The 21,832-nt window shown below is 41.1% G+C and overlaps 1 protein-coding gene across 3 annotated transcripts in view; it reads left to right on the forward strand.

Moving 5' to 3' along the window:
- Positions 1 to 21,832, forward strand: part of LOC146667473 (uncharacterized) — a 36,140-nt gene that overhangs the window by 7,149 nt on the left and 7,159 nt on the right. For all 3 annotated transcript variants that reach the window (XM_085409160.1, XM_085409159.1, XM_085409161.1), the window contains 8 exons: positions 2,098 to 2,175; positions 2,289 to 2,380; positions 2,489 to 2,605; positions 4,131 to 4,914; positions 12,969 to 13,142; positions 14,179 to 14,368; positions 18,405 to 18,478; positions 21,636 to 21,764. In XM_085409160.1, the coding sequence (XP_085265286.1) occupies positions 2,372 to 2,380; positions 2,489 to 2,605; positions 4,131 to 4,914; positions 12,969 to 13,142; positions 14,179 to 14,368; positions 18,405 to 18,478; positions 21,636 to 21,764 (1,477 nt within the window). In that variant the 5' untranslated portion in view covers positions 2,098 to 2,175; positions 2,289 to 2,371. The remainder of the gene's footprint in view (positions 1 to 2,097; positions 2,176 to 2,288; positions 2,381 to 2,488; positions 2,606 to 4,130; positions 4,915 to 12,968; positions 13,143 to 14,178; positions 14,369 to 18,404; positions 18,479 to 21,635; positions 21,765 to 21,832) is intronic.

A 21,832-nucleotide genomic window follows, 5' to 3' on the forward strand; every position in this document is an offset into this window, starting at 1 on the left:
CTGCAGCCACCTGTAGAACACATTGGAGGCTCTGTCGTGTTTTGGGACTTGCATATCAACCAGTGGTGTTGGGGATCTTGTCATAATTGGTGGAATTATAAATACAAGAAAACACAAACAGATTTTGAGCCACCTTGAAATCTGGAAAGTATCTTATTGGCAATGGAAAATAGGCTGCCCATTCAGTGAAAGAATACCTGGATAGAAAAAAACACATTGGAATACAACAGTTTTGGATTGGCCTCCTCAGAGCCAGGCGTTATTGAAAGAATGTGGGGTCATGGTGACAGAGACGTAACAATAGGCAGGAAGCAAAGCCTGCCTACTGGAAGCTGGGAAACTATTCTGCTCCGAGAAATTCTGAAGACTACTTAAAGGAATGACAAGAAACCTTGCCTAAGATTTCAGGCTGTGTTGAAAAATAAACATGGTCATACCAAGTATTAACTTTAAGCTAGTTAGAATTGTACAAACTCCAGTTTTTGCCTTATCTACTGCATTTCCATGTGTTTGCACTGCTAATTTCCCTTTTTTCTAGCTAAATGTAAAAAAATAAAGGGTGGCTCAAGACTTTTGCACAGTACTGTATGTTTGGAGCGGTTGTTCTCAAGTTAGTTGGCATGACTGAAAGTTCTGATTATGATGCTATCCCTGTCAGGCTCTCTGTCTCTTCCTCTTGGGAAGCTTTTATTGCACTCAAAGTTGCAGAGCGTTTTGTCATCAATGCATTTATTATTGTTTCATGTCGACTTTCTTTTGTGATAGCCAGTCTACATGCAGTGTGTGCAGATAGCTGGCCACGGTATCTGTAAGGTACTGAAACTGGAAGAACTGGATGCATATCAACTTTGTACTTTTCACCTGATCTGACTTGAAAAAATGGCAGTTTGTCAAAGTATGTGACCACTTCAATAATATAATGCTGAAACATTATTTAGGGTTTTAAGTAAGGTTACTTGTGATGTTTTTAAAATGTAAAAATAAAACAAAAACTTATTTTTAAAGATTTATATTAATAAAAGAAGGAGTGAATCAGTTGGGCAGTAAAGAGAGCAGACAGAGATGGACTGACTTCTTTCTTTTTTTGTTTGTTTGCTCATGACCTTGGCAGTCATGATACAAGCTAACACAGCTCAATTCAACTTGTCAGCTAAGCTTAACTAGCTTGCTTTGCACATTTTTCACTTAGCTGGACAAGAGCTAATATTTAGCCTTGAGGATATTGACTTCCTCCTGCCCTGCATACTTTAGCCTTTTGATTCCATAGCATACAAAGCATGGAAGCTGTGTTTTATTGACAGTTCAAACTTAACTAGTGCTAATCTTTAGATGATCTATCCAAACTCTTCTCCTTTCCAGCTCATTGATCCTCATCCCACACTGGTCATGTAATGTTTAACAAATGAACATCAAAGTTCTCCTTTAATGCACATAACAGTATAAATAACAAATGCCAGTGAATCACATGAATGCTTTGTCACACAACAGAATTCAACCTTTATCTGGTGCATGAAAGCTTTTGCATTTGCTGTTTTAAACACTCGTTGTTAGCAGAGGTTTCTCAGGAAGTGATATGTCCTACATTTTTGCAGCACCAGCATGTTTTTTTTTCATGTTGAATGAATGGATGTATTAATAGAAAGCTAACCAACTAATGTAAGTAACAATAGCTGCCGCTGTAGAACAGACAAATAAAGAGCTCTGAACTCATTAATGTTTTGCTTTACAAATACAAAATATATAAAAAAAAAAACCACCACAATAAACAAACGAAAGTGAATTTCACAGATTGCCCTTGTGAAATGTTTTCTGTCAAAGAAGCCCATTCATCTAAGAGCGGCACTGTGGATCTGTTATTAAAAGGACACATTTAAAACCTGCATTGTATCATCTGTACCGCTGTCGTCTCCTCCTTTTGTGCCGATCAAACAAACTGAAATCAGTAGCAGCAAACAGACAACTTGTACTGCACGAAGCCAACAAAACAATATAAGGCTTATGTAACACTGTAACATTTTTGTGTTCATATTATGTATTGCATCCCAAGATTTCATTGTCACATTGATTTGCTCCCTTTTTTATTGTTTTCTCCTTCAGGCTGAGAAATCGAGAGCTGCAGAGCTGCGACATGTGAAAAGAGCTCACCCACTTGGCCTACTCACCTCTCAATCTTAGGTAAGTACTTTCTTCCATTTCTCTTTGTCTCCTTTTATCTACCTTCACTTCTATCTTTGTGATGAACTCTTCTTTCCCTCTTTTGTCTCTGCTGGTGACATCTCAATGCTCAGACCAGAACTCAGTTGAGTTTTTCGCTGCTAAACTCACTCACACTCACGTTGGGACTGCGACCTGACAACCTCCTGCCTTGGGCATGCCTCAGGTAAAGTAGGAAAGCTACAGTGGCTCTCACCCATCACCTCTGAATTATCCTACTCCTTGCTTCGGTGTTGGATTTACTCTGTGTCTGTGTGTTTTACCTCCTTTCCAGCCGGGTATGAATGGGATGGAGCCTGCATTTGGCGAGGCCTATGGGGGGCACAGGGGTCTGATGAGCCCCTACCCTCTGGCCATGTCGCCACAGGGAGGCAGGACAGAGTACGACCAGGTAAGACAGCACAACATGGACAGAGCCAAAGCTCACGCAGCTTATAGTGTGACCTCGGGTAGACACTGTATAGTACACACAGATATATTAATAGCTGCCTAATTTGAGTTGGTGAGTCATTGTAGCAATTTAAATGATGTCATTAGTGATTGATCTATTAGTGGACAATACCGTGCTCTTACTTTGAAAGTATATCTTATTGGCTAGCTTGCTGGCTGTCAGTACAGTCACAGTTCAGCTGCTTCCCCAGAGAGGATTTCACCCTGATGTCAGATCCAGATCCAGCATCTGCACCTGGTGATACTACAGGAGGAGGAAACCTGGTTCATGTGTAGCGATGCTCAGCTCACTGAGGCTGCAGAACAGAATAAGCACTGTGATCACCAGCCTATTTGTCTATAAAGTGAAAGACTTGCAGGAGCAGCAGCTGATTATAATGCTCAGTTATAAATTTGCCAACCTGCCAATAATCAATTCTTAATCTCTGGGAAAAAATGTGTTTGTCTTTAAGGACAACAAAATATGACCTGTTTTTTATTTGTAATGTAGATTTTTTTTTGCTTGCATCTCTACATTTATTGTTCAATCTGTACTATAGTTTTGTGTTTATTTTCTTCAGGAAAATAAAAACGGGCCACAGGCTTGATGATGATTGGATCGTGAACCATTTCCAATCCACTTGATCTTTAACCATTACAGCTTTCACTACACCGCACATTAGAGCTATTTCTCAGCTGTATTTAAACACGTGCTTTTATAAGAGCATGGGAAGAAGTCTGGAAAGACTTATCATTAAACAGATGCCCAGGTAAACTGTGCTTTTATGATAAAGCCTATATTATTAGGTTACATACAGCGATGAAGTCATCCTTCCGCTTCAGTGCTGTCACATAATCCTCCTCCTCTGTCTGTGTGTGCATTGATGCATTAAGCTGCTGCATGTCTCTTCTCTTTAATGTCCTATCATGCCTCTATTAGGAATATAATGAGAGCTCAGCAGCAGTAACCGCAGTGGCAGAAGGTCAGGTGGTCAGGCTATGGCAGAGTGGGAAATGTAATTGGGACACGAGACTGTTGTTTGTATTCTGTTTTTGGTTTCTGCTTGAAAAGCCATTAATCCTCTACCACTCTCAATCTTTTTGTATATATATACACATCGCAAATACAGTTTATTTATTTATTCAGCAATGTTTAAACATCATGCCTCACATGAAAACAAGACCAAATTCTTCACGTGGCATCTCAGTTATCAACAGTCAGTGTATGTGGGCCAGGTGTGAAATAATCCTGACAGGATTACGGCACTGGGGGAGGGTGGGTAATTTTGATTAAGGTTTTTTTTCCCCCCACACAACTCAGTCTGACCTGTTTTAGTAGCAGAAGTAGATTCACAATTTAAAATGCTAGTAAATGCTGTCATTTTACACCAAAATAATCTTTAAAATACTGAATGATTTAAAAGTTTGTTTATTTTTTTGTCACAAATCATATGTTTAAGTGTCATTTATCTCTGTCCCCCTTTTAGAGTGTGCTCCTTATGCTGGGCTCCCCAGCATTGCCAAGGAAACGGCCCTTTGAGTTGCTAAGCGACCTGGTGGACGACGGAGGCTTTGGTGAAGACCTGCACCCAGAGCGCTGGGATGTGTCCGCGCTGGATGAGATGGCTCGTTACACCAAACTGGGCCTCGGGGTCGGAGGGGAGCTGCTGCCCTGCTCCGAGGAGGCTGTGCTGATGGGCTGCTGGGGGAGGAGTCGGGAAGAGCAGGAGGAAGAGGATGAGGAGGAGGAGAGGAGGAGGAACAGACACGCAGTCCCTCCTGGCACCCCGGAAGTCCAGAAAACTGCTTCAGGGAAGGAGGAAGAGGAGGAGGAAGGGTGTATCTCTGTTGCCCGGACAACAGAGCTGTGCGTTTCAGGAAGAGTGACTGAAGGTGGACAGGATGAGGGGGTGTCAAGGGAGCGGACGGTGGAGGTGTATCAGGTGGCCCAAGAGGAAGAGGAAGCAGCAGCAGCTGCAGTAGGACTGGCTCTGGAGCACTGCAGTGAGGAGCACAACTACTCCCTGAGCCAGGGAGGGGAGCTGGGGGCAGGACCTGCTCACAACTCCCAGACAGAGGAGGTGCAGGTGGTGGAGAATCAGCAGGAAGAGCAGGATAGGGAGGACAGCCAGGCCGAGACCGAACTGAAGTTGGAGGATGAGGATGAGGAGCAGGACGAAGACGAGGAAGAAGAGGAGGAAGAGGGAGAGGAAGGAATGGAGGAGACAGTGGTGGAAGCTGAAATTTCGAGCTCCTCGGAAACTGAATGTGGTGAGTTCTGGCTTCAGTGTGTGTGCGTGTGTGTGTGTGATGGCGAGGACATCTCGGCTCATCACAGCGCGGCCAGCAGCCTGTCTGCCCACACACAATCCATTTTGTTCTGCCTCCAGTCCAGACGAGACCTCAAACCGTCTCGTCTGACTTGGTTGGCTGAGCACAGGCACATGTGATACCAAATTTTGCGGGTGTAATTCCCAGACATCACACTGCTTCAGTGACTACAGTGTTACTGTTATAAAATGGCTTTGAGGGCTGAAGTGTCTTTGGGTATTGAAATACCATCTGTAACAGGCGCGCTGCTTTGTTTCTGGGATGGGGTGGGGGTTTAGCTGAGCACGTTAAATAGGGTATGAAAGTTGGTACAGATTGTTAAACAACCATTACAGAAGAACGGGATTTCTAAGCAGCTTCAAAAGCAACATAAACATGCCAGCTACAGACTGCAGCATTCAGCTGGTGGCTCATTAAAAACCATTTTTCTTGCCTCATTATTTCTTTACAGCCCACTTATCTCTCATTCACAAATATCAAAGGTACATAGTACGACTCAAAAGCAGACTTGATCAGTTAATTCTACAACTATTTTGGTAATTGCTTAACTGTAAAGATACCAAACTATTACAGATTTTTTGCTTCTGTGTTTTATGTAATACAAATAGTAGAAATAGTCTTTGCTTTTCAGACTCTAAATGACAAAAGAAGAACTTTGAAGCTGTCACACGGGTTCTGTGAAATTTGACATTGTTTCATAGTAATGGATTTGTTGCTGTTGTCTTCAGGATGCACAGTTTGTGTGCTAAAAAGCATTCCTACAACGTGTTTCAATGACCAGGACTTTTTGTAATTACTGCTAAAGAAACATTTGTTTTCTATGGCGGATTGAAGTCTCCTGGTCATAGCACCTTTGGGTGCCAGTACTGAGTACCAGAGTTATCATAGATGTGAGCTTTCTAATTAAATATTTTCAGTATTTTTTTTTTAAATTTTCAATTCTAGTTTCAGTTAAACTCTGGCATGAGTTTACTGTTATTGTTGTTGTGTTTGGTTTAGCTTTCATTAGTTTCAGTGTCAGTTTTTGTCTTATTAATTATTACTATATGAAAGCTATTTGTTTGGGACAGAATGTTGAAGTGTTACATTACAGACAGATAATATTTTGAAACTGATTTGAATTAGTTTGTGAGGACACTGTAATGTTTCTGGGGATGTTCAAGCATATTATTAATTATTAATAATTGTAATTATTAATTATTATTAATTTAATTAATTATTAAAGCAAATTATTTGCTAGTTGTTCATTCTGACAACAACGTTTACACTGAGCTCGCTTTAAGAGGATGGAATTAAATATTGGCCTAACAAATATTTTGTTGTTATTATAGGAGCTGTATGAAATTTGTAATCACATTCCTCCTTAATCAAATGTTGTTGAAATGTGTGGCACTTTGAAATATGTGTTTGCGCTCTGTGTGGTGTTGCAAACACACACTACGTCAGATTAGTTTGGCTAATTTTAGCAGTGTTATCAGCAGTAGCCTGACTTTCTTCCATGCTACTGTCCACATCATGATACAAAATATGGTTATATGTAGCTTTGGTTGCTTGGATATATTCCACTTTATTCTGACAAAGCTGACATACAACTGCTCTGTTTTTTTAAACATCAAAGTAATGCAGAACAGAGCCGGCTAGCAAGCCTGTCATCTGTTTACTTTCACCCTCACTCATTTACAACTTCCTTTTTTTTAACATAGATTTCCTACCTGTGTATAGAAAGTGTGCCACATAAATGCATACAGCTAGATAAAGTAGATGTGTGTACAGTAAGATAGTAAAATGGGTAGTAAAAAAATCTAATCTTAGCTCAGTGTGACTTTACTGTCTTTTCTGCACTTTCTCTTCTTCAGTGCACATGCACACCCTCTCTCTCACACCCTCTCTCACAGACACAAACACACAATAGATAGGTGATGTGAACAAAATATTCAGTTTGAGCACAATCTGTTTAATTTTTGTAAATGCAATGAAAGTTTACCTGCAAGAGTTGAACCCAAAATAAGAGAGAGATAGAGTGAAGCCAGCAGGGAAAGTCATCAGCTTTTCACTCAGCTTTAAATAAGTTAAGAAAAGTTCCATCCATCCATCCATTCGCTTCCGCTTATCCTTTTCAGGGTCGAGGGGGGCGCTGGAGCCTATCCCAGCTGTCATAGGGCGAGAGGCGGGGTACACCCTGGACAGGTCGCCAGTCTGTCGCAGGACCAACACACAGGGACAGACAACCATTCGCACTCACATTCATTCGCACATTCACACCTAGTGACAATTTGGATTATCCAATTAAGTTAAGAAAAGTTATGAAATGAAATTTGCACTTAAACCACAAACTAACAAGCCTGACATTAAAAGCACCTGAACTGCTGCTGGTTGGTGTTAGCTTCTTCCATGCTGTGTTAATATGAAGAGTACACTGGTGCTGTAGAGCACAAAGGTGCCCACCCACTTTTGGAAGGTCTCCCATGAATTCATGAAGTGAATTGCCCTTTCATTTTTTCTATTGACATTTCAGACAATTCCTTTTTTAAAGGTAAAGGTACAAGATAGTGTACATAGATACTTTTAACAACAAAGGAGCTACTGATGCAACAATGCCATACAATTCCCAGAGTCTGCATTGAATGACTTCCAGCCTTCCCAGATTTACTCCTTTTCATTATTCCAGTATTGTACAATATCCATCCACCCCTCCATTTTCTTCAGCTTCATTGATTCAGGATCGTAGTTGGGCTGAACGCTATACCGGCTGTCGGTGAGTACACCCTGGACGGGTCACCAATGTAGCCGACATAGAGAGAGAGAGAGACTATTATTCACACTTACACTCACACCTACTGCCAATTTAGGCTCACCAGTTAACCCATGCATGTGGGAGGAGTCTTACATGCCCCCAGGGCCAATGCAGGAAAGGTCTGTATGGCCTAGTTATGTTACAGTGCTTGGTTCCTGACTGTCTTCACTTTTAAGATTTCTGAAGTTTCATCCTTAATCTTGACACATTTCTATGGCAACCGTAACCTCCACCAGTCAGAGACGTCACTGCTTCAAGGTAGGGTTGTGGGTAGAGTAGTTATTTTCTGCAACATCATGAATGAAATTCTTTTTTTCTTTTCATATTTTTATATTAATATTAATATTTTTATATTTTATTTTTATTCTTTTTATATTCTTTTTAGAAAAAAACTATCACTAGGTCAATATCACTAGGTAAGTCAGCGGTACAAGCTGTTAATCAGCATCCCTATGGAGAATATGAATATGGTTTTTCACTTCTGGAACTTAAGTATTGGGGTCTTTATATCAATACAAGCTATATGTTGTTAAAATACATACTGCCACCAGTTTGCTGCATGACTATGACTGAAATGGATGCAGTGTTGTTGAGTTTAATTTCTGCTGCATAAAACTGAGTAGAATCACTGTGAAAAATTTTAGAACAGCTTCAATATCATCACTGTTTATTGACTTGATGCTGTAAGGCTGTTATTTACTCTCCTGCTGACTGTTTTGATTAGATGAAAGTGAAAGAAAGTCAGCTTTTTAAATGTCACTCTGGTTTGCTCATAAAAAAAGGAGCTTTCATTGTATTTCAGAACTCAACTGAGTATCTCTTATGTAGATGTGGGGATGTTTATTCTGGAGGAAATTTGAAAAAAGCATGGAGGTCTTATTAGGTCAGCACAATATGAATCCTCCCTCCCATATTTGCAACATGTCAGTGTGAGTTTTAGGGCAGCAGTTACCACTGAGACCTCGGTGATATTTTCAATAGGAAATTGCTATATCGCAATTCTGATCACTTTCAGCGATAAACACAGCTGTGATTTTTTTTTTCATTCTTGCTACTGCACAAAAAGATCTGGTGCCATGACTTTTAAAATCCTGCTTACAATCCAGACACTAAATACCATCAATTGGATTTTCAAAACTAAACAGATGAAAAATTGTTGGGCTCATTCATGGATTGTATGTGCAAAAACAGTGCAAAAAATGAATTCTTGGATTGGCCACAACAAGCAGTCAGTTGTTGCCTGAGTCATGGCTTGCTACATAAAGGCTGATAGAAAGTGTGCTCTGATTCGCATTTCTTTGTCTTTGGCTTCTGAACACTTGTCTATGACGTGTTGCTGCTCTGGAGAAATTTACAGATAGCTTGCTAAAGGTTTTTGTGTTAACAGGTAAAAGATCAGGTTACATTGACATTACAGGGAAGCAAAGGATGCAGAGGTTTAGAGTTGAAAGACTTTGTTTTGTGATAACTAACATTCAAACTAACAGGACTAAACTGGAGGTTTCTAGGCAGTAGTAAAATGTTGTAGTGTAACAATTAGGTACATTGTAGTGGCCTAATCCCTCAGTAATAAACAGATGAAGTCACTGTTTGCTGAGAGCACAGAACATCATCAGAACCCTTTAATGTGAGATGAGTTGTTATTCCCAAACTACAAGCCATGAAACATAAGCATGTATGTTGATAACACCTATGTAAACTGACTTCCATTCAGATTAGCATCTTTTCCCAGGCCTTTTCTGCCTCTAATCGGCTTTGCGTTAGATAAACAAATCTTAGGCTTCTCGTTGCAAGGTAATAGAGAGGTCGGTGGCTCGCTCTCAAAGAGCGAGGTCCAGCTCGTGTTTCAGCTGTCGCAAGACACAATTGTTGGTCCTTTGTTCCTGTGGTGTGTGTTTGTGTGTGTTTGTCCTGTTGAGCTTTTATTACCATTAGCCCACAGCGATAGCAACGGTATAAATGACGGATTGTAAAAATGTGATGTGTACTCGCTAAAATTGATGATGGTTGAGTGAGTTTAGGAAACCAGACAAAAGGCTGAGAAACAGAAAACCATGGAGCAAAAGATCGAGTTGAAGGGGGAGCGCAGACAATGGCGTTATCTGCAGACAGGACCAGACACCATGATGTTACATAAGCTGTCTGTGTCTGTGTGTGTGTGTGTGTGTGTGTGTGTGTGTGTGTGTGTGTGTGTGTGTGTGTGTGTGTGTGTGTGTGTGTGTGTGTGTGTGTGTGTGTGTATGTGTGGACTGTCCACTCATGAATAAAAGCAAGGGCAGGACTTCACAGTTATCAAGTTCAAATCTGATTTAATCACAGCAGAAACGACTGTGTTCACTGTGACAGCGTCTTCTTTCTGTTTTGGACGTCTGTGCAGCGGGTTCGAAGAAGAGCTTCTTCTCTCCTCCTGCTGGTGGAGCTTTGCACGCTGTATTATTTATGACGCCATTATTCGTGGGTCTGCATGCCTGAGGCTAATCTTCTATGACGTCTTTGTGTGAAACGGCATACGTGCTGGTGGCTTTGTCATGAGGACATACAGCATGTGTTTTTTGGATTGGAGCTCACAGCATGATCTCATAGCGACCAAACATAAACACGAATAGCTGTCAGTTATGATTGGGTTGCATTCGTCATTTCACTTGCTGGGTATTTCTCTTCTAATAAATATTGCATATGTGGCTGTCAGCGTTGTCCACCTCCAAGATTCACTTTCCTCCGGAGCAGTGTGGCCTGGAGCATCAATGCTGGATTTGGATTATCTCGTCAAGCGATTCTGTTGCAACATTTTAACCAGATTACGTTCAATAAATGTTATTTGTATGCTTAAAAAATAATGAAGATTTAATTTTCTCATTGCTATTTTTATCAGATTCTTCCAGCCATTCTGAAGAGCCATGAAAATATTTTCTAATGTGAACTATGGCTTGTGGAGCCGGTGTTGTAGCTGTAGGTTTCTATGACGCTTTACATTTCTGGCATCCTGAACGATTGAATTGAGTAGAGGGTATTTTATCACTGCAGTTTCATATTCATAAGTTAAACACTGCAGCTGTTCTGTGATCACTCAGAGAGTCAGAAGCAACACAATTGCTCTCACACAAAGCGCACGCTCTGCCTGGGTTGTGCTGAATGGTGTTGAGTAAGTATGCCTCACTCTGAGCTCAAGCTCCAGCAGATTATTTTATCTAACTGCTAACCCCTAAATCTTATGACAAAGTAACAGTGTTTTCAACAGTGAGGTGAACTGAAGCATGATTATTACTGCTGCTGTGGGGAAAAAATACACGCAACCTGTAATTACCTTGAACAAAGAACCGCAATGAAAGGGTTGTCTAATGTCATTATTCGGACATCATCTGACACAACGCACAGGTTAAATGTTGATGCATCGCTGAGAGAGAACGGTAGAAGCAACAGTAGGTCTGGCACTTAGCGCTCAGTGCTCAGGCTCTGTGGGGATACAGCTGCTGCGCAGAGAGAGCTGCAGGAATGAGCGAGAACTGTGCTGTTCTTAAATATTTTCCCTAGTTGTAGCTCACCAGAGCGGTGTGAAAGTGTGCACCTTTTCCCAACAAAGAGCCTGATTATCACGTTTGAGATGAACTAAAGCTCATACACTCACTTGCCAATTTATTAGGTGCACGTAACCCTAACAGGTTTCCCTTTCCCTGCCTTCTGCCTGGCACAGATTCTACATTCCTCAGAGATTTTGCTCCCTATTGACATGACACACTGTCACACAGTTGCTTCAGATTTCTCCCGTTTCACCATGTCCCAAAGGTGCTCTACTGGATTGACTGGCATCTGGAGGCCATTTGAGTACAGTGAACTCATTGTCACATTCAAGAAACCAGTTTGAGATGATTTGAGCGACATTGCACCTTATCCTACTGAAAGCAGCCATTAAAAGTTGTCAGGAGCAATACTCGGGTGGGCTGTGGTGTTTAAGGATGATCGGTTGGTGCTCAGAGGTCTGAAGTGTGCCAGGAAAATATCCCCCACAGCACCACTGACCTGAACCGCTGACACAAAGCAACATGGGTCCATGCTTTCATGCTGTTTATGCCAAGTTCTGACCCTACGAATCTGAATGGTACAACAGAAATCGGGACTCATCAGACCAGGCAACGATTTTTCAGTTTTCTGTTGTTGACACGTGTGATCTTCTGCTGCCGTAGTCTGTCCGCTTCCAGGTTTGGCCTGTTGTGTTTTCAGAGATGCTCTTCTGGATATCTTGGTTGTAACAAGTGATTATTTAACTTACTCTTGTCTTCCTATCAACTCAAAGCAGTCACATCATTCTCCTCTGACCTCTTGGATCAACAAAGCATTTTGGTCCAGTGAACTGTTGCTAACTGGATCATTTCTGTTTGTCTAACCATTCTCTGTAAACTTTAGAGATGATTGTGAAATACTCAGACCAGTCCACCTGGCACCCACAACCATTACACGCAAAGACACTTTTCTTCATCGGTTTGAACTTCAACATCTCGTCTTGACGATGTCTGGCTAATTAGATATTTACATTAATGAGCAGCTGAACAGTAATCAGTGCTTCCTCCCTTCTATCCTTGTACTGTTAAAATTCTAAGTGATAAAAATTACAAACATTTATGAAAATGCAGGAACCAAAACGATTACTCCGGAGTATTTCTGCTGTGCTTCAAAGTAATGATACCCACTATTCTAGAAAATATAAGCTGTATTATCATGACCCTGTCAGTGTTTAAATAAACTCTTTTTGATGGTTCAGCAGTTGTGCCACTTGTATTTGTACTTACATGTAATTTAGTGCAATGGTATCCAGCCAGAAGATAAGATGTCACAAGATAAAAAGAAACAGAGCAAAAGAGAAACTTGCATTTTATACAGAGCTGACAGGGAAGCCTTGTCAGGACAAAAAGGATTATAGGAAATAATTTCCACCCACTCACATGTCTGTTTGGATGCAGCACCAGGGGGAATTCAAGAAACCGACAAGATGGCTTCCGATCTTTCTGGAGATATAAGTTTTATGAAACACTTTCTTCTTGGCTGCTTTCCTTACTCACTGATTCTTTTCATCAAATATTTTGTTCTTGTGTCTATTCTCTGTCACTTAGTTTGTTTGTTGTTTTAACAGGCAAGCAAGTTGCTTGAAGAACTGCAAGGTTTTTCCCACATGAGTGCCTAAGTCTTTGCATATTTGTCCTTCTAGAGGTGGAAGCAGAGCCAGCCAGGCAGCTGGGCGAGCGACCGTCGAAGCGTCGCTGTTTCTGGGAGTACAGACGTGCTCGGGAGTCAGCCACAAAGAAGAAACTTGGCGGTGACGTCCACTGGTCTCTGTCCTGGAGCTCCAGCACTCTTCCCAGCACGCTGTACCGCCGAGAGGGTGAGAATACAGCATTACTGCGTGATGCTAGTGAATGCTATTTAATGCTGATTGTTTCATACAAAAAATAAATAAATAAAAAAGTCAGAAAAGTTACTAGATTATTAAGTGAAACTGGTTGTTTCTCTGGGGAAGACATTTTTGGAGTGCCGATGACCTAATTATTAAAAAAGATAATTGTCAGATTGATAAGTTAAACCCTAATCAAAGGGCTGGATTGAAGGTTTAGCAGCAGGAGTCATTAACCCAACGTGCACGCTGCAGTTGGGATCGTCCCATTTCCTTTTTCTCCCGTGACACAGATCAGACCTGCACCCTCAGGCATGTGCCCTACATACAACTTGCATGTCAAAATGTGGATTTTTCAACATTCCCATCGTACGCGAATCTCACGTCAGGCTCAACAATAGCTTTGCTGCAGTGCTGCAGCCCGTGTCGTGCTGTACAAACCAGAATGGCAGTCCTTTAAACTTAGTCCAGTCAAACCACTCAAACAAGAGTCAGCACTGATAACAGTTCACGTGTTGTGTAAATACTCCGTAAATCTATCAAACTATTGGGGTGGATGCTTATTTTAAATCATGTCATTCATTGTACAGTAATTTCTATGTGACATCTCTATGATAGTTCTGTATCATGTCATATACCTCTAATGTAGTCATTTCAGGGGGGAAACAATAGCTCTTGTAGCAAGCTCAGATGATCCACCCACACCATTTGCAAATCTTCTATTTTAAGGGGCTAGCAATTAGTAGAAAGTTGGTTTAAATAGCAATTTAGCAAAGTGCCTTGGGTGCCTAATGTTTATTTCAAACTTTAATCATGCAAAGCTGCTCTAGAAGAGTCCAGTACTAAAAATATAGAGCTGCAAACCATAATACCTCCAAATGAAAGCAGATATTAAAACAAATAGATGCCTTGCCTTGTACCACTGGGAGATTTGGCATCCTGACATTTTAAGGCCAGGTTTGGTAGAGCTGCACTGTTTTTACCTGACCGGACACGTATGGAGTTCATTTTGTTGTCGTTAATTCAGGCAAAAAGGGGCGACGCAAAGCCCGGAAAACAGATGCCAGCGACCTGACGCCGAACCCTCAGAAGCTCCACAACATCGGGGAGCAGCTGCAGAAGCTCAACGCAGCGATCGATGGCATGGGTCCGGTCAACGACCTGCCCGCTGTGGCCCGAGCCCGTTCACGCAAGGAGAAGAACAAGCTGGCCTCCAGGTACAGCATGCTCTTTACTGCCCTCCTACATCCTCTGGAAATGCTCTGTATTGATTTATGAGGCCTGAGTGGGAATTTTTAGAGGGTTTCAGCTTTTGTAATTTGTTGGCAGAAAAGAGAAGCCTGCGGGGCTCTGTGGTCTAGTATCTGCAGTCTTTAGCCCTGTCAAGATTGGTTTTCAAATATGTGCAGCATTTAATAGTTGACCTTCTAAATTCGGGTGGTGGAGGACATGGACGGTGAAGGACACATGGAGACGTGATATCTGTGTGGATTTTAGACCATCAGTTACATTCATGTGATGGAAAATAAAAGGATCTTGGGAAATGGGTCGTGTTTTTGCTGATTTGAATTTTTCCTTTGATGATGCCGTCATGTCGTTGAACTCTGCAGATCAGCAAGCCTTAAAAGAAACTACCATTTGTAAAATTTCAAACGGGATTTAATTTACTTAAAATATGTCCCTCAGAATAACACACACACACAACACTGAAGGTCGAAAAGCTTGGTCTTCAGTGTATTTTTGCATTGCCTGTTTCTTTGTAACAAACTTACCTTGGATATTATCTTGACAGAATAAGTGAAGGAAGGACGGAGGGAAGCAGAGGAAAAAACAAGAGAGGCGGGGAGATGGAGGGGAGCAGGATGAAAAGCTGAATACAAGGAAATCAGGCAGGATTGAAGAGGCAGACGAGGAGTAGAGGGAAAGATGGGTCATATAAAGTTCATCTTTGCAGGGAGGGAGGGGGAGATTTCAGAATTCAGGACATTATTGCAGGAGCCTGGGAATATCTTGTAATTCAAAACATACATTAAACACGACGCAAACATGTCATCTAATAGAAAGTTTGGCAAGGACTTACAGAAATAAAGCTGAAAAAGAGACTGAAGGGGAGGGGAGTGAGGGAAATTTAACGTCAGAGGAAGTGTGACTGCGAAGTCACCGAGTACATGTTTTTGTTTAGTATGCAGGAATCTCATGTGAAGATTCACTTCTTTTACTCTGTCATAGCTGTGGCTGCGTGAGTCCAGGTTGGGGTTAGTAGTTGGATTAGCCTGACCGCCTTCAGACCTTCCTTCTCATTCTTTTCCCTGCTCATGTCTGAAATAACCTGCCTGGGGCATTCAGGCGGCACAAAGGAAAAACACTGGGCTGGTTCTTAGCCCTCGCCCAGTTTGGCACAACATTCCAGCCAACACGCTTAGCAATGATAACTGTCCCGGATGCTAACTTACTAACTAGACTCAGCAGGAATACACCATCATTTGGGAAAGTATTGTTTAGCTTCTTCAGTGGTTTCATGGTGTAGTGATTTTGACCAGTTAGAAACCAGAGGAGACACAAATCCATACATCCGCTGAAGTGAGCTCTTTCAAGTAATGAACCAACAAAAAGAAGCTTTATAGCTAACTTCTTCATAATAGACCTATATCACTGCTTTTTTTTTCTTTCTTTCTTTTTAAATAATTTTATTTGTATTTTATCAAAGTCCCTCCAGAAGCCTCTCCACTGTTCTGAATAGTAAATCTGGCTGCTTGTTTCAAGCTCTTATCTAAATACATGTAAAAAAAGAAAAAGGTGTAACGTCTATTTTAGTGGTGTTTTGGGCATATGAAGTGCATCTATAGGATCACCGGTTAAATTGGATTAAATAACAGCAAAATAAATGAAAACTTAAACATTGTTGCCATCTTTGCCAAAAAATAAGATATAAATAGCATTTTTACAGACTAGAAAAATACACAAATATTCACACCAAAAAAAAGGTGAGTGGTAGGTGTTGTATGAACACGAGCAAAAGAAAAGCTCTGGCTCATTCCACCAGAGCACTGAGCAAACATTAAGCTAAGTCATGTTGTAGATAGAGAAAGCTAAAAATAAAATCATACTAGAACTTACCATCATCTTTTCTGCTACTATCTTATTATTATACTGTAACTGTATTTGCTTGCCACTACACAATTGAATGTGAGTGAATTTAATTGAGTTGAATGCAGTTTTATTTGTATAACACCGAATCACGACAGCCAACTCAAAGACACCCCCCCCCCATGAGCATGCACGGACTTGGGGAAGGTGGGAAGGAAATACTCCTTTTTAAACTTCAGTATGTAATTGGATCGTTGGAAGCAGGGACAGGACAACCTCCATCATACACTGTTAAGAGGTTTTGGGGGGGTTTTGCTATGCATTTCCTGTTATAATAATTTGTTTCACCTAGCTTGCAAGCTAATGTGAAGTTTGAACCTTTGGCCATCAAGTTTATATGAATTAGCTTAAGTTCGGCTGTGTTCAGGAATATAGGACTTGGTGACACCAGAAATAATAGCAAGGCAAGGCAAGGAAAGTTTATTTGTATAGCACAATTCAACAACAAGGTGATTCAAAGTGCTTTACAGAGACATTAGAAACAAGAACAAATAAAAAGCATGATTTAAAATTGAATAAAACAAGCAAATAAACTAACTAACTAATTAACAAACAAACAAACAACAGTATATAAAATCAAAACAGATAAAATCAGAACAGTAGATAAAATCAGTAGTTAAATGTAAGTTTTGAAATTTAAGCTTAAAGTGTGGATTTGGTGCTTTATTCAAATGCAGCTGAGAACAGGTGAGTCTTCAACCTGGATTCAAATAAACTGAGTGTTTCAGCTGATCTGAGGCTTTCTGGGAGTTTGTTCCAGATATAAGGAGCATAAAAGCTGAATGCAGCTTCTCCGTGTCTGGTTCTGACTCTGGGAACTGATAAAAGACCGGATCCAGATGACCTGAGGGATCTGGATGGTTCATACTGGGTCAGGAGGTCATTGATGTATTTTGGTCCTAAACCATTCAGAGCTTTATAGGCCAGCATCAGAACTTTAAAGGCTATCCTCTGACGGACAGGCAGCCAGTGTAAGGACCTCAGAGCTGGACTGATGTGGTCCACTTTTTTAGCAGCAGAATTTCAGGCTGAAGTCCAAGAACTACTTTGGATTTGACACAGTCTGTAGATTTACCCACAGAAGCAAAGTAAATCTTGCAATCTTTGCAACTTTGGCAATCTTTGACATTACAAATGCTGCTCAGTACTCATGTTAAGAAGGTTAATAATCATGTTTCACAGGATGCATAAATTCAGTGCAGAGAATTGCCAACCGTCATCAGATATCATCAGATTGTAGATTTCCTGCCTGATGCATTGTCCACAACACCCTATTGTGGCTGGCCACAGGTTGGCATACACTTCCAGGTTTCTTAAACACAACCATTTGCAGCCCTTTTCCAAACACATGCATGAACCAGAAGCTTTCAACTTGGTGAACACTTTTCCTACCTTCAGGCAGCGACTGATTTTCATTCAGTACATTACTTAAATCAATTTGCAGCTGTAGGTAATCCATCACAATAAACAGCAAGATCTCTCAAGGACTATTTTTGGATTTGCATTAAGAACAGAAACTCTATATCTCTATAATCACATTTCCAAATGTAAAAACCTGTGGTGCATATTGGAACCTGCTCAGTACTTGGTTAAGTCCCATCCCCGCAGTGATTAGGAACATTTAAATTTTTGTACTGTCGTCCACATCCTCCTCAAACCATCAGGGACTGTGGTACAAAAAAGAAAAACCTGGCAAGGCTCAAGTCAACATGTGGAGAAACACTGAGGAAATATTCTATCCAGCGCTACTGACCTGCAAGTATTTTCTTTCCCTAAGTTTCATTTAGCTCACTCATAGCTGTATGAAAAGAGAAATTCTCTCCACATTGCAGAAAATAGTCCCCATGAGAGGCATTAATATTTGACACGCATTGATTGTTTTATTCTCAGATCCCTTTTTTCCAACACTCTCAAACCAGAACTGGATTTGCCCTTTTGTGGTGTCAAATGGTCCTTCAGAGGGGTTAAAGAGGTTTTCAATCTTCCTCATGGTTTGGAAATACGGTCAGCGTGAGCCAGCTGACTCAGTAACGGGGTCATGTGGAGAATGGGAATGCTCGCACAAAGTCTAAAGAATGACAGTGTTTTATTTTCCTCTGTTTTCAGGGCCTGCCGGCTGAAAAAGAAGGCCCAGCACGAAGCCAACAAGATCAAGCTGTGGGGGCTCAATCAGGAATATGGTCAGTACTCAGGAAATCACTGGGTATTCTTTAGCAGGGGGTTTCAGATGCCTGACACTTCTGACTTTTCCCTGAACATATAGTCAAAATAGTCATTAAACTCTATACATGCTCTTCTTATAAATGATTGCATCTAGATTTTTATTTTATGTTTATTTTTATATTTCTCTCTTTTTCAAATGGGTGACCCTTCTTGCTGTGGGTGGCTAACGATAATGATATCTGCTTTTTCTTGTGATACAGTCACCTATACAGCAGCACCAAATATCAGCATTATAGTCTAAACATTTAGTCAGTTCCCATCAACCTTTTGGCTTCTCCCAGTAGTGACGGTGTTCAAATAAATTAGAGTAAAGTGAAGTTAAATGGAGGAGAGCAAGAAAATGCAAATCAGCTGCTAATTAATTAAACTGCTGCATTCATTAAAAACCAAAACTCTATCCTGGAGGTTTCCACAAAACCAGTGAGTGGTGTCACATGGGTGTGTCCATCTTTTATATACAGTGTGTGGTCCCACACCTAGTCCTAACTGCTTCAACGTGTGTGTTCAGAAATCTTCTTCTACTGTTCAAGTCAAGTCAAGTCAAGTATTTATTTATTTGTTTGAGTTAGTGTTGCTTCCTCATCAGCTTGCACTAGTCTTGCTTCTCTTCCTTAACCTTTTCTATCAAATAGAAGATAATCTTGGCCTCCTCTATCAGTTGTGTGTGAAAATCTAAGTAGATGAGCAGTTTCTGAGACAAGTTTGTCTCGCACCACAGCTATGTTTAGTTCAAAGACACATAAATCAATTTTCCGTCCCTTGCTCGGTTTGCAGTTTAGGAGTTCGTCTTGATCATGTCGACATGCTTAAATGCTCTGAATTCCTGCCAGGTGATTGGTTGATCAGATCTTTGAATTGTTGAGCCGTTAAACGGGTGAAGCAGTTTTGTATGTACAAAGCTTCTAAACATTGTGAGTCTTTTTTCACTTCACGTGAGTTGACTTTAGTAGAGGAAAGAAGTGGGAGAACTGGCTCTGTGGGACAGACTGTTGTAACACTATATATGAGATGGAAGAGCCTTACAATTTAAATTGATAGATGATTGAATGAGTTAATTTATTATACCCAGCGTCAGTTAATGAGAGTAAAACCACATCAGAGGCTGCAGCGTGGCAAGGTGGACATTTTCCTTACTAATGAAATTTAAATCAAGCTAAATTAGTGAGAAACCATCTTTTCAAATAACACTGAAGATGCTCTGTTTAAGAAAACAGGTTAATGCAGAGAACTGATAGTAACAAGACCACGAGGAGCAGGGAAACCCTTGGAAGTGCGACTTCACCTCGCTCCTGATAATCAACACCTCGACTCTGCCAAATCTATCAGCCCAGTTCTGCCCACCTACTCCTCCTCCTCCTCGTCCTACTCTTCGTGCTCCTCGTCTGGTTTTCTATCGATCTCTGTGAATTCCAACCTCACTAGCATCAACTTTCTTTGTCCATTTCTCCTTGATTTTCTCTGAACGTTTCAGTCTTTCCTGATTTTGGCCCAGCATTTGCTCGCAAAGATTTTAGTTGTGGCTTCTGCTTTTGTGATTTTTTGCCTTCTGACTGGCCCAAATACAGAACTTAACCTCACAGATTTCCTTCCTTCCGTTTTTCCTCCTCTGCTCCTGTGTCATTTGTTTTTCTCTTCCATTCACTCGCTTTATATCGCTGCTGTTTGCATCTATACAAAACACACTTTTGCATACTTAGCCGCAGATTCAACAGGAAACTTCAAACAAAGAGCACTTTGGTACCATGCCAGTGCTGTGTGAAGCCTCCGGACTTGCTTTGTGTGAATGTGTGCGTGTGTGTGTGTGTGTGTGTGTGTGTGTGTGTGTGTGTGTGTGTGTGTGTGTGTGTGTGTGTGTTACAGAGACTTGGGGAGCAGCTGGTCAGACCCACTGTGGTCCTTCGCCCACACACGCACTCCCTGCTGATATGAGCCCTGGACAAATCACATCAAGGCGAGAATAATGTACACAGACAGAAGGGGTGTCATGGCACCACTGGGTCACATGACCTGACAGGGGAGGAGCCACTAGCATAGGAGGTGCCGATGATTCACAGCACTACTATCTGAGCTAAACTAAACCGTTTCTGTTTTATAAGCAAACAAAAACACAGATGTTTGGGGAAAATTTTCAAACACTGGAAAGAAGCGGGGCTTACATAAATATACCATTATAATGTTAATATAATAATTCACTCTTAAACCACTTTTGCTAATTATAGATGTAAAACAATCCATTTATTTTTAAATTAAAAACTAAGATTACCTCTTCTATTAATCACATGCCCACCCACTGGCTGGGCTTGCTGCTTACCATCCGCAAACCTCTCCAAGTATAATATTAATAATAAGAAAATACTTTTTATTAAACGTACATTTTCCAAGCCAATTTCAACCCTACATTTTCTGCTTTCCCGTGGGCCCAACCAGCTGCTTCTCTGTGCCACATGTTGTAGCAACCCATCTGCTATTATCTCACAGACCCAAGAAGGATTCCTTTAACAAAAAGCGTGTTTCTTGACTCCAGATGCTTCATATTACTAGTCAGTATCTGTTAGCCACTGAGCAGCTCCACTTGGACAGTTAGGAGTTGAAGATCGAGGGTTGAGTCACAAACTCACTCATCTGACCTTTTGGGCACCACTTTCACTCCTTTAGTTTCAGCTTGATGTTTACTTTCCCTTTCTTTTTCTCTCTGCTTTCTCTTCTGCTTTCTGAAAATAAACATCTGCTTCGTACCGCTGAGGGGAGTTCTGCGAGAGCAGCTTTGCATGATTGGCAGTTCAAAATAGTTCTTATTTATCTCACAGCCTTTCTGTAGCCCCTTCAATTCACCCTATCTCTAAAACAAGCTGTTTCAGCTGCTCTCTCTTTGAGCCAATTTAGTCCCGATTAGCCATCCCTTGCAAACAGAAGGTCAGTATGTTTGACAGCCCTGCACTAAACACTGTAATTTGTCTCATGTAGGCGACTAAAAATGCACGCCTTTGGATTCTGTGGAACTCCACAGCCCTGAATGATATCAGTTATTCTCCCTCGACTTTCAGAAACAGAATTCGACCCCTGGAAACGCTTTCCTGACTCACACTGCTGTTTTTTCCTCTTTTTGCTGCATAGAAAACCTGTTGGGAGCTCTGCTACGGATTAAGGAAGTGATCAGGCGGCGAGTGGAGAGCAGCGAGGAGGAGGACACGGACGAACGAGGGATGACCCAACGGCTCGAAGACATCCTCAGAGAGTCGAGTGGTGAGAAACAGACTAACATTACAGATATGTAATAAGCAGTTTGGATATTTCGTGCTATAAAAACAGGT

This window comes from Rhamphochromis longiceps, linkage group LG6 (genome assembly GCF_057381845.1).
Source record: "Rhamphochromis longiceps isolate RC_006_pf linkage group LG6, R_longiceps_female_GT1.1, whole genome shotgun sequence".
NCBI classification, from domain to species: Eukaryota; Metazoa; Chordata; class Actinopteri; order Cichliformes; family Cichlidae; genus Rhamphochromis; species Rhamphochromis longiceps.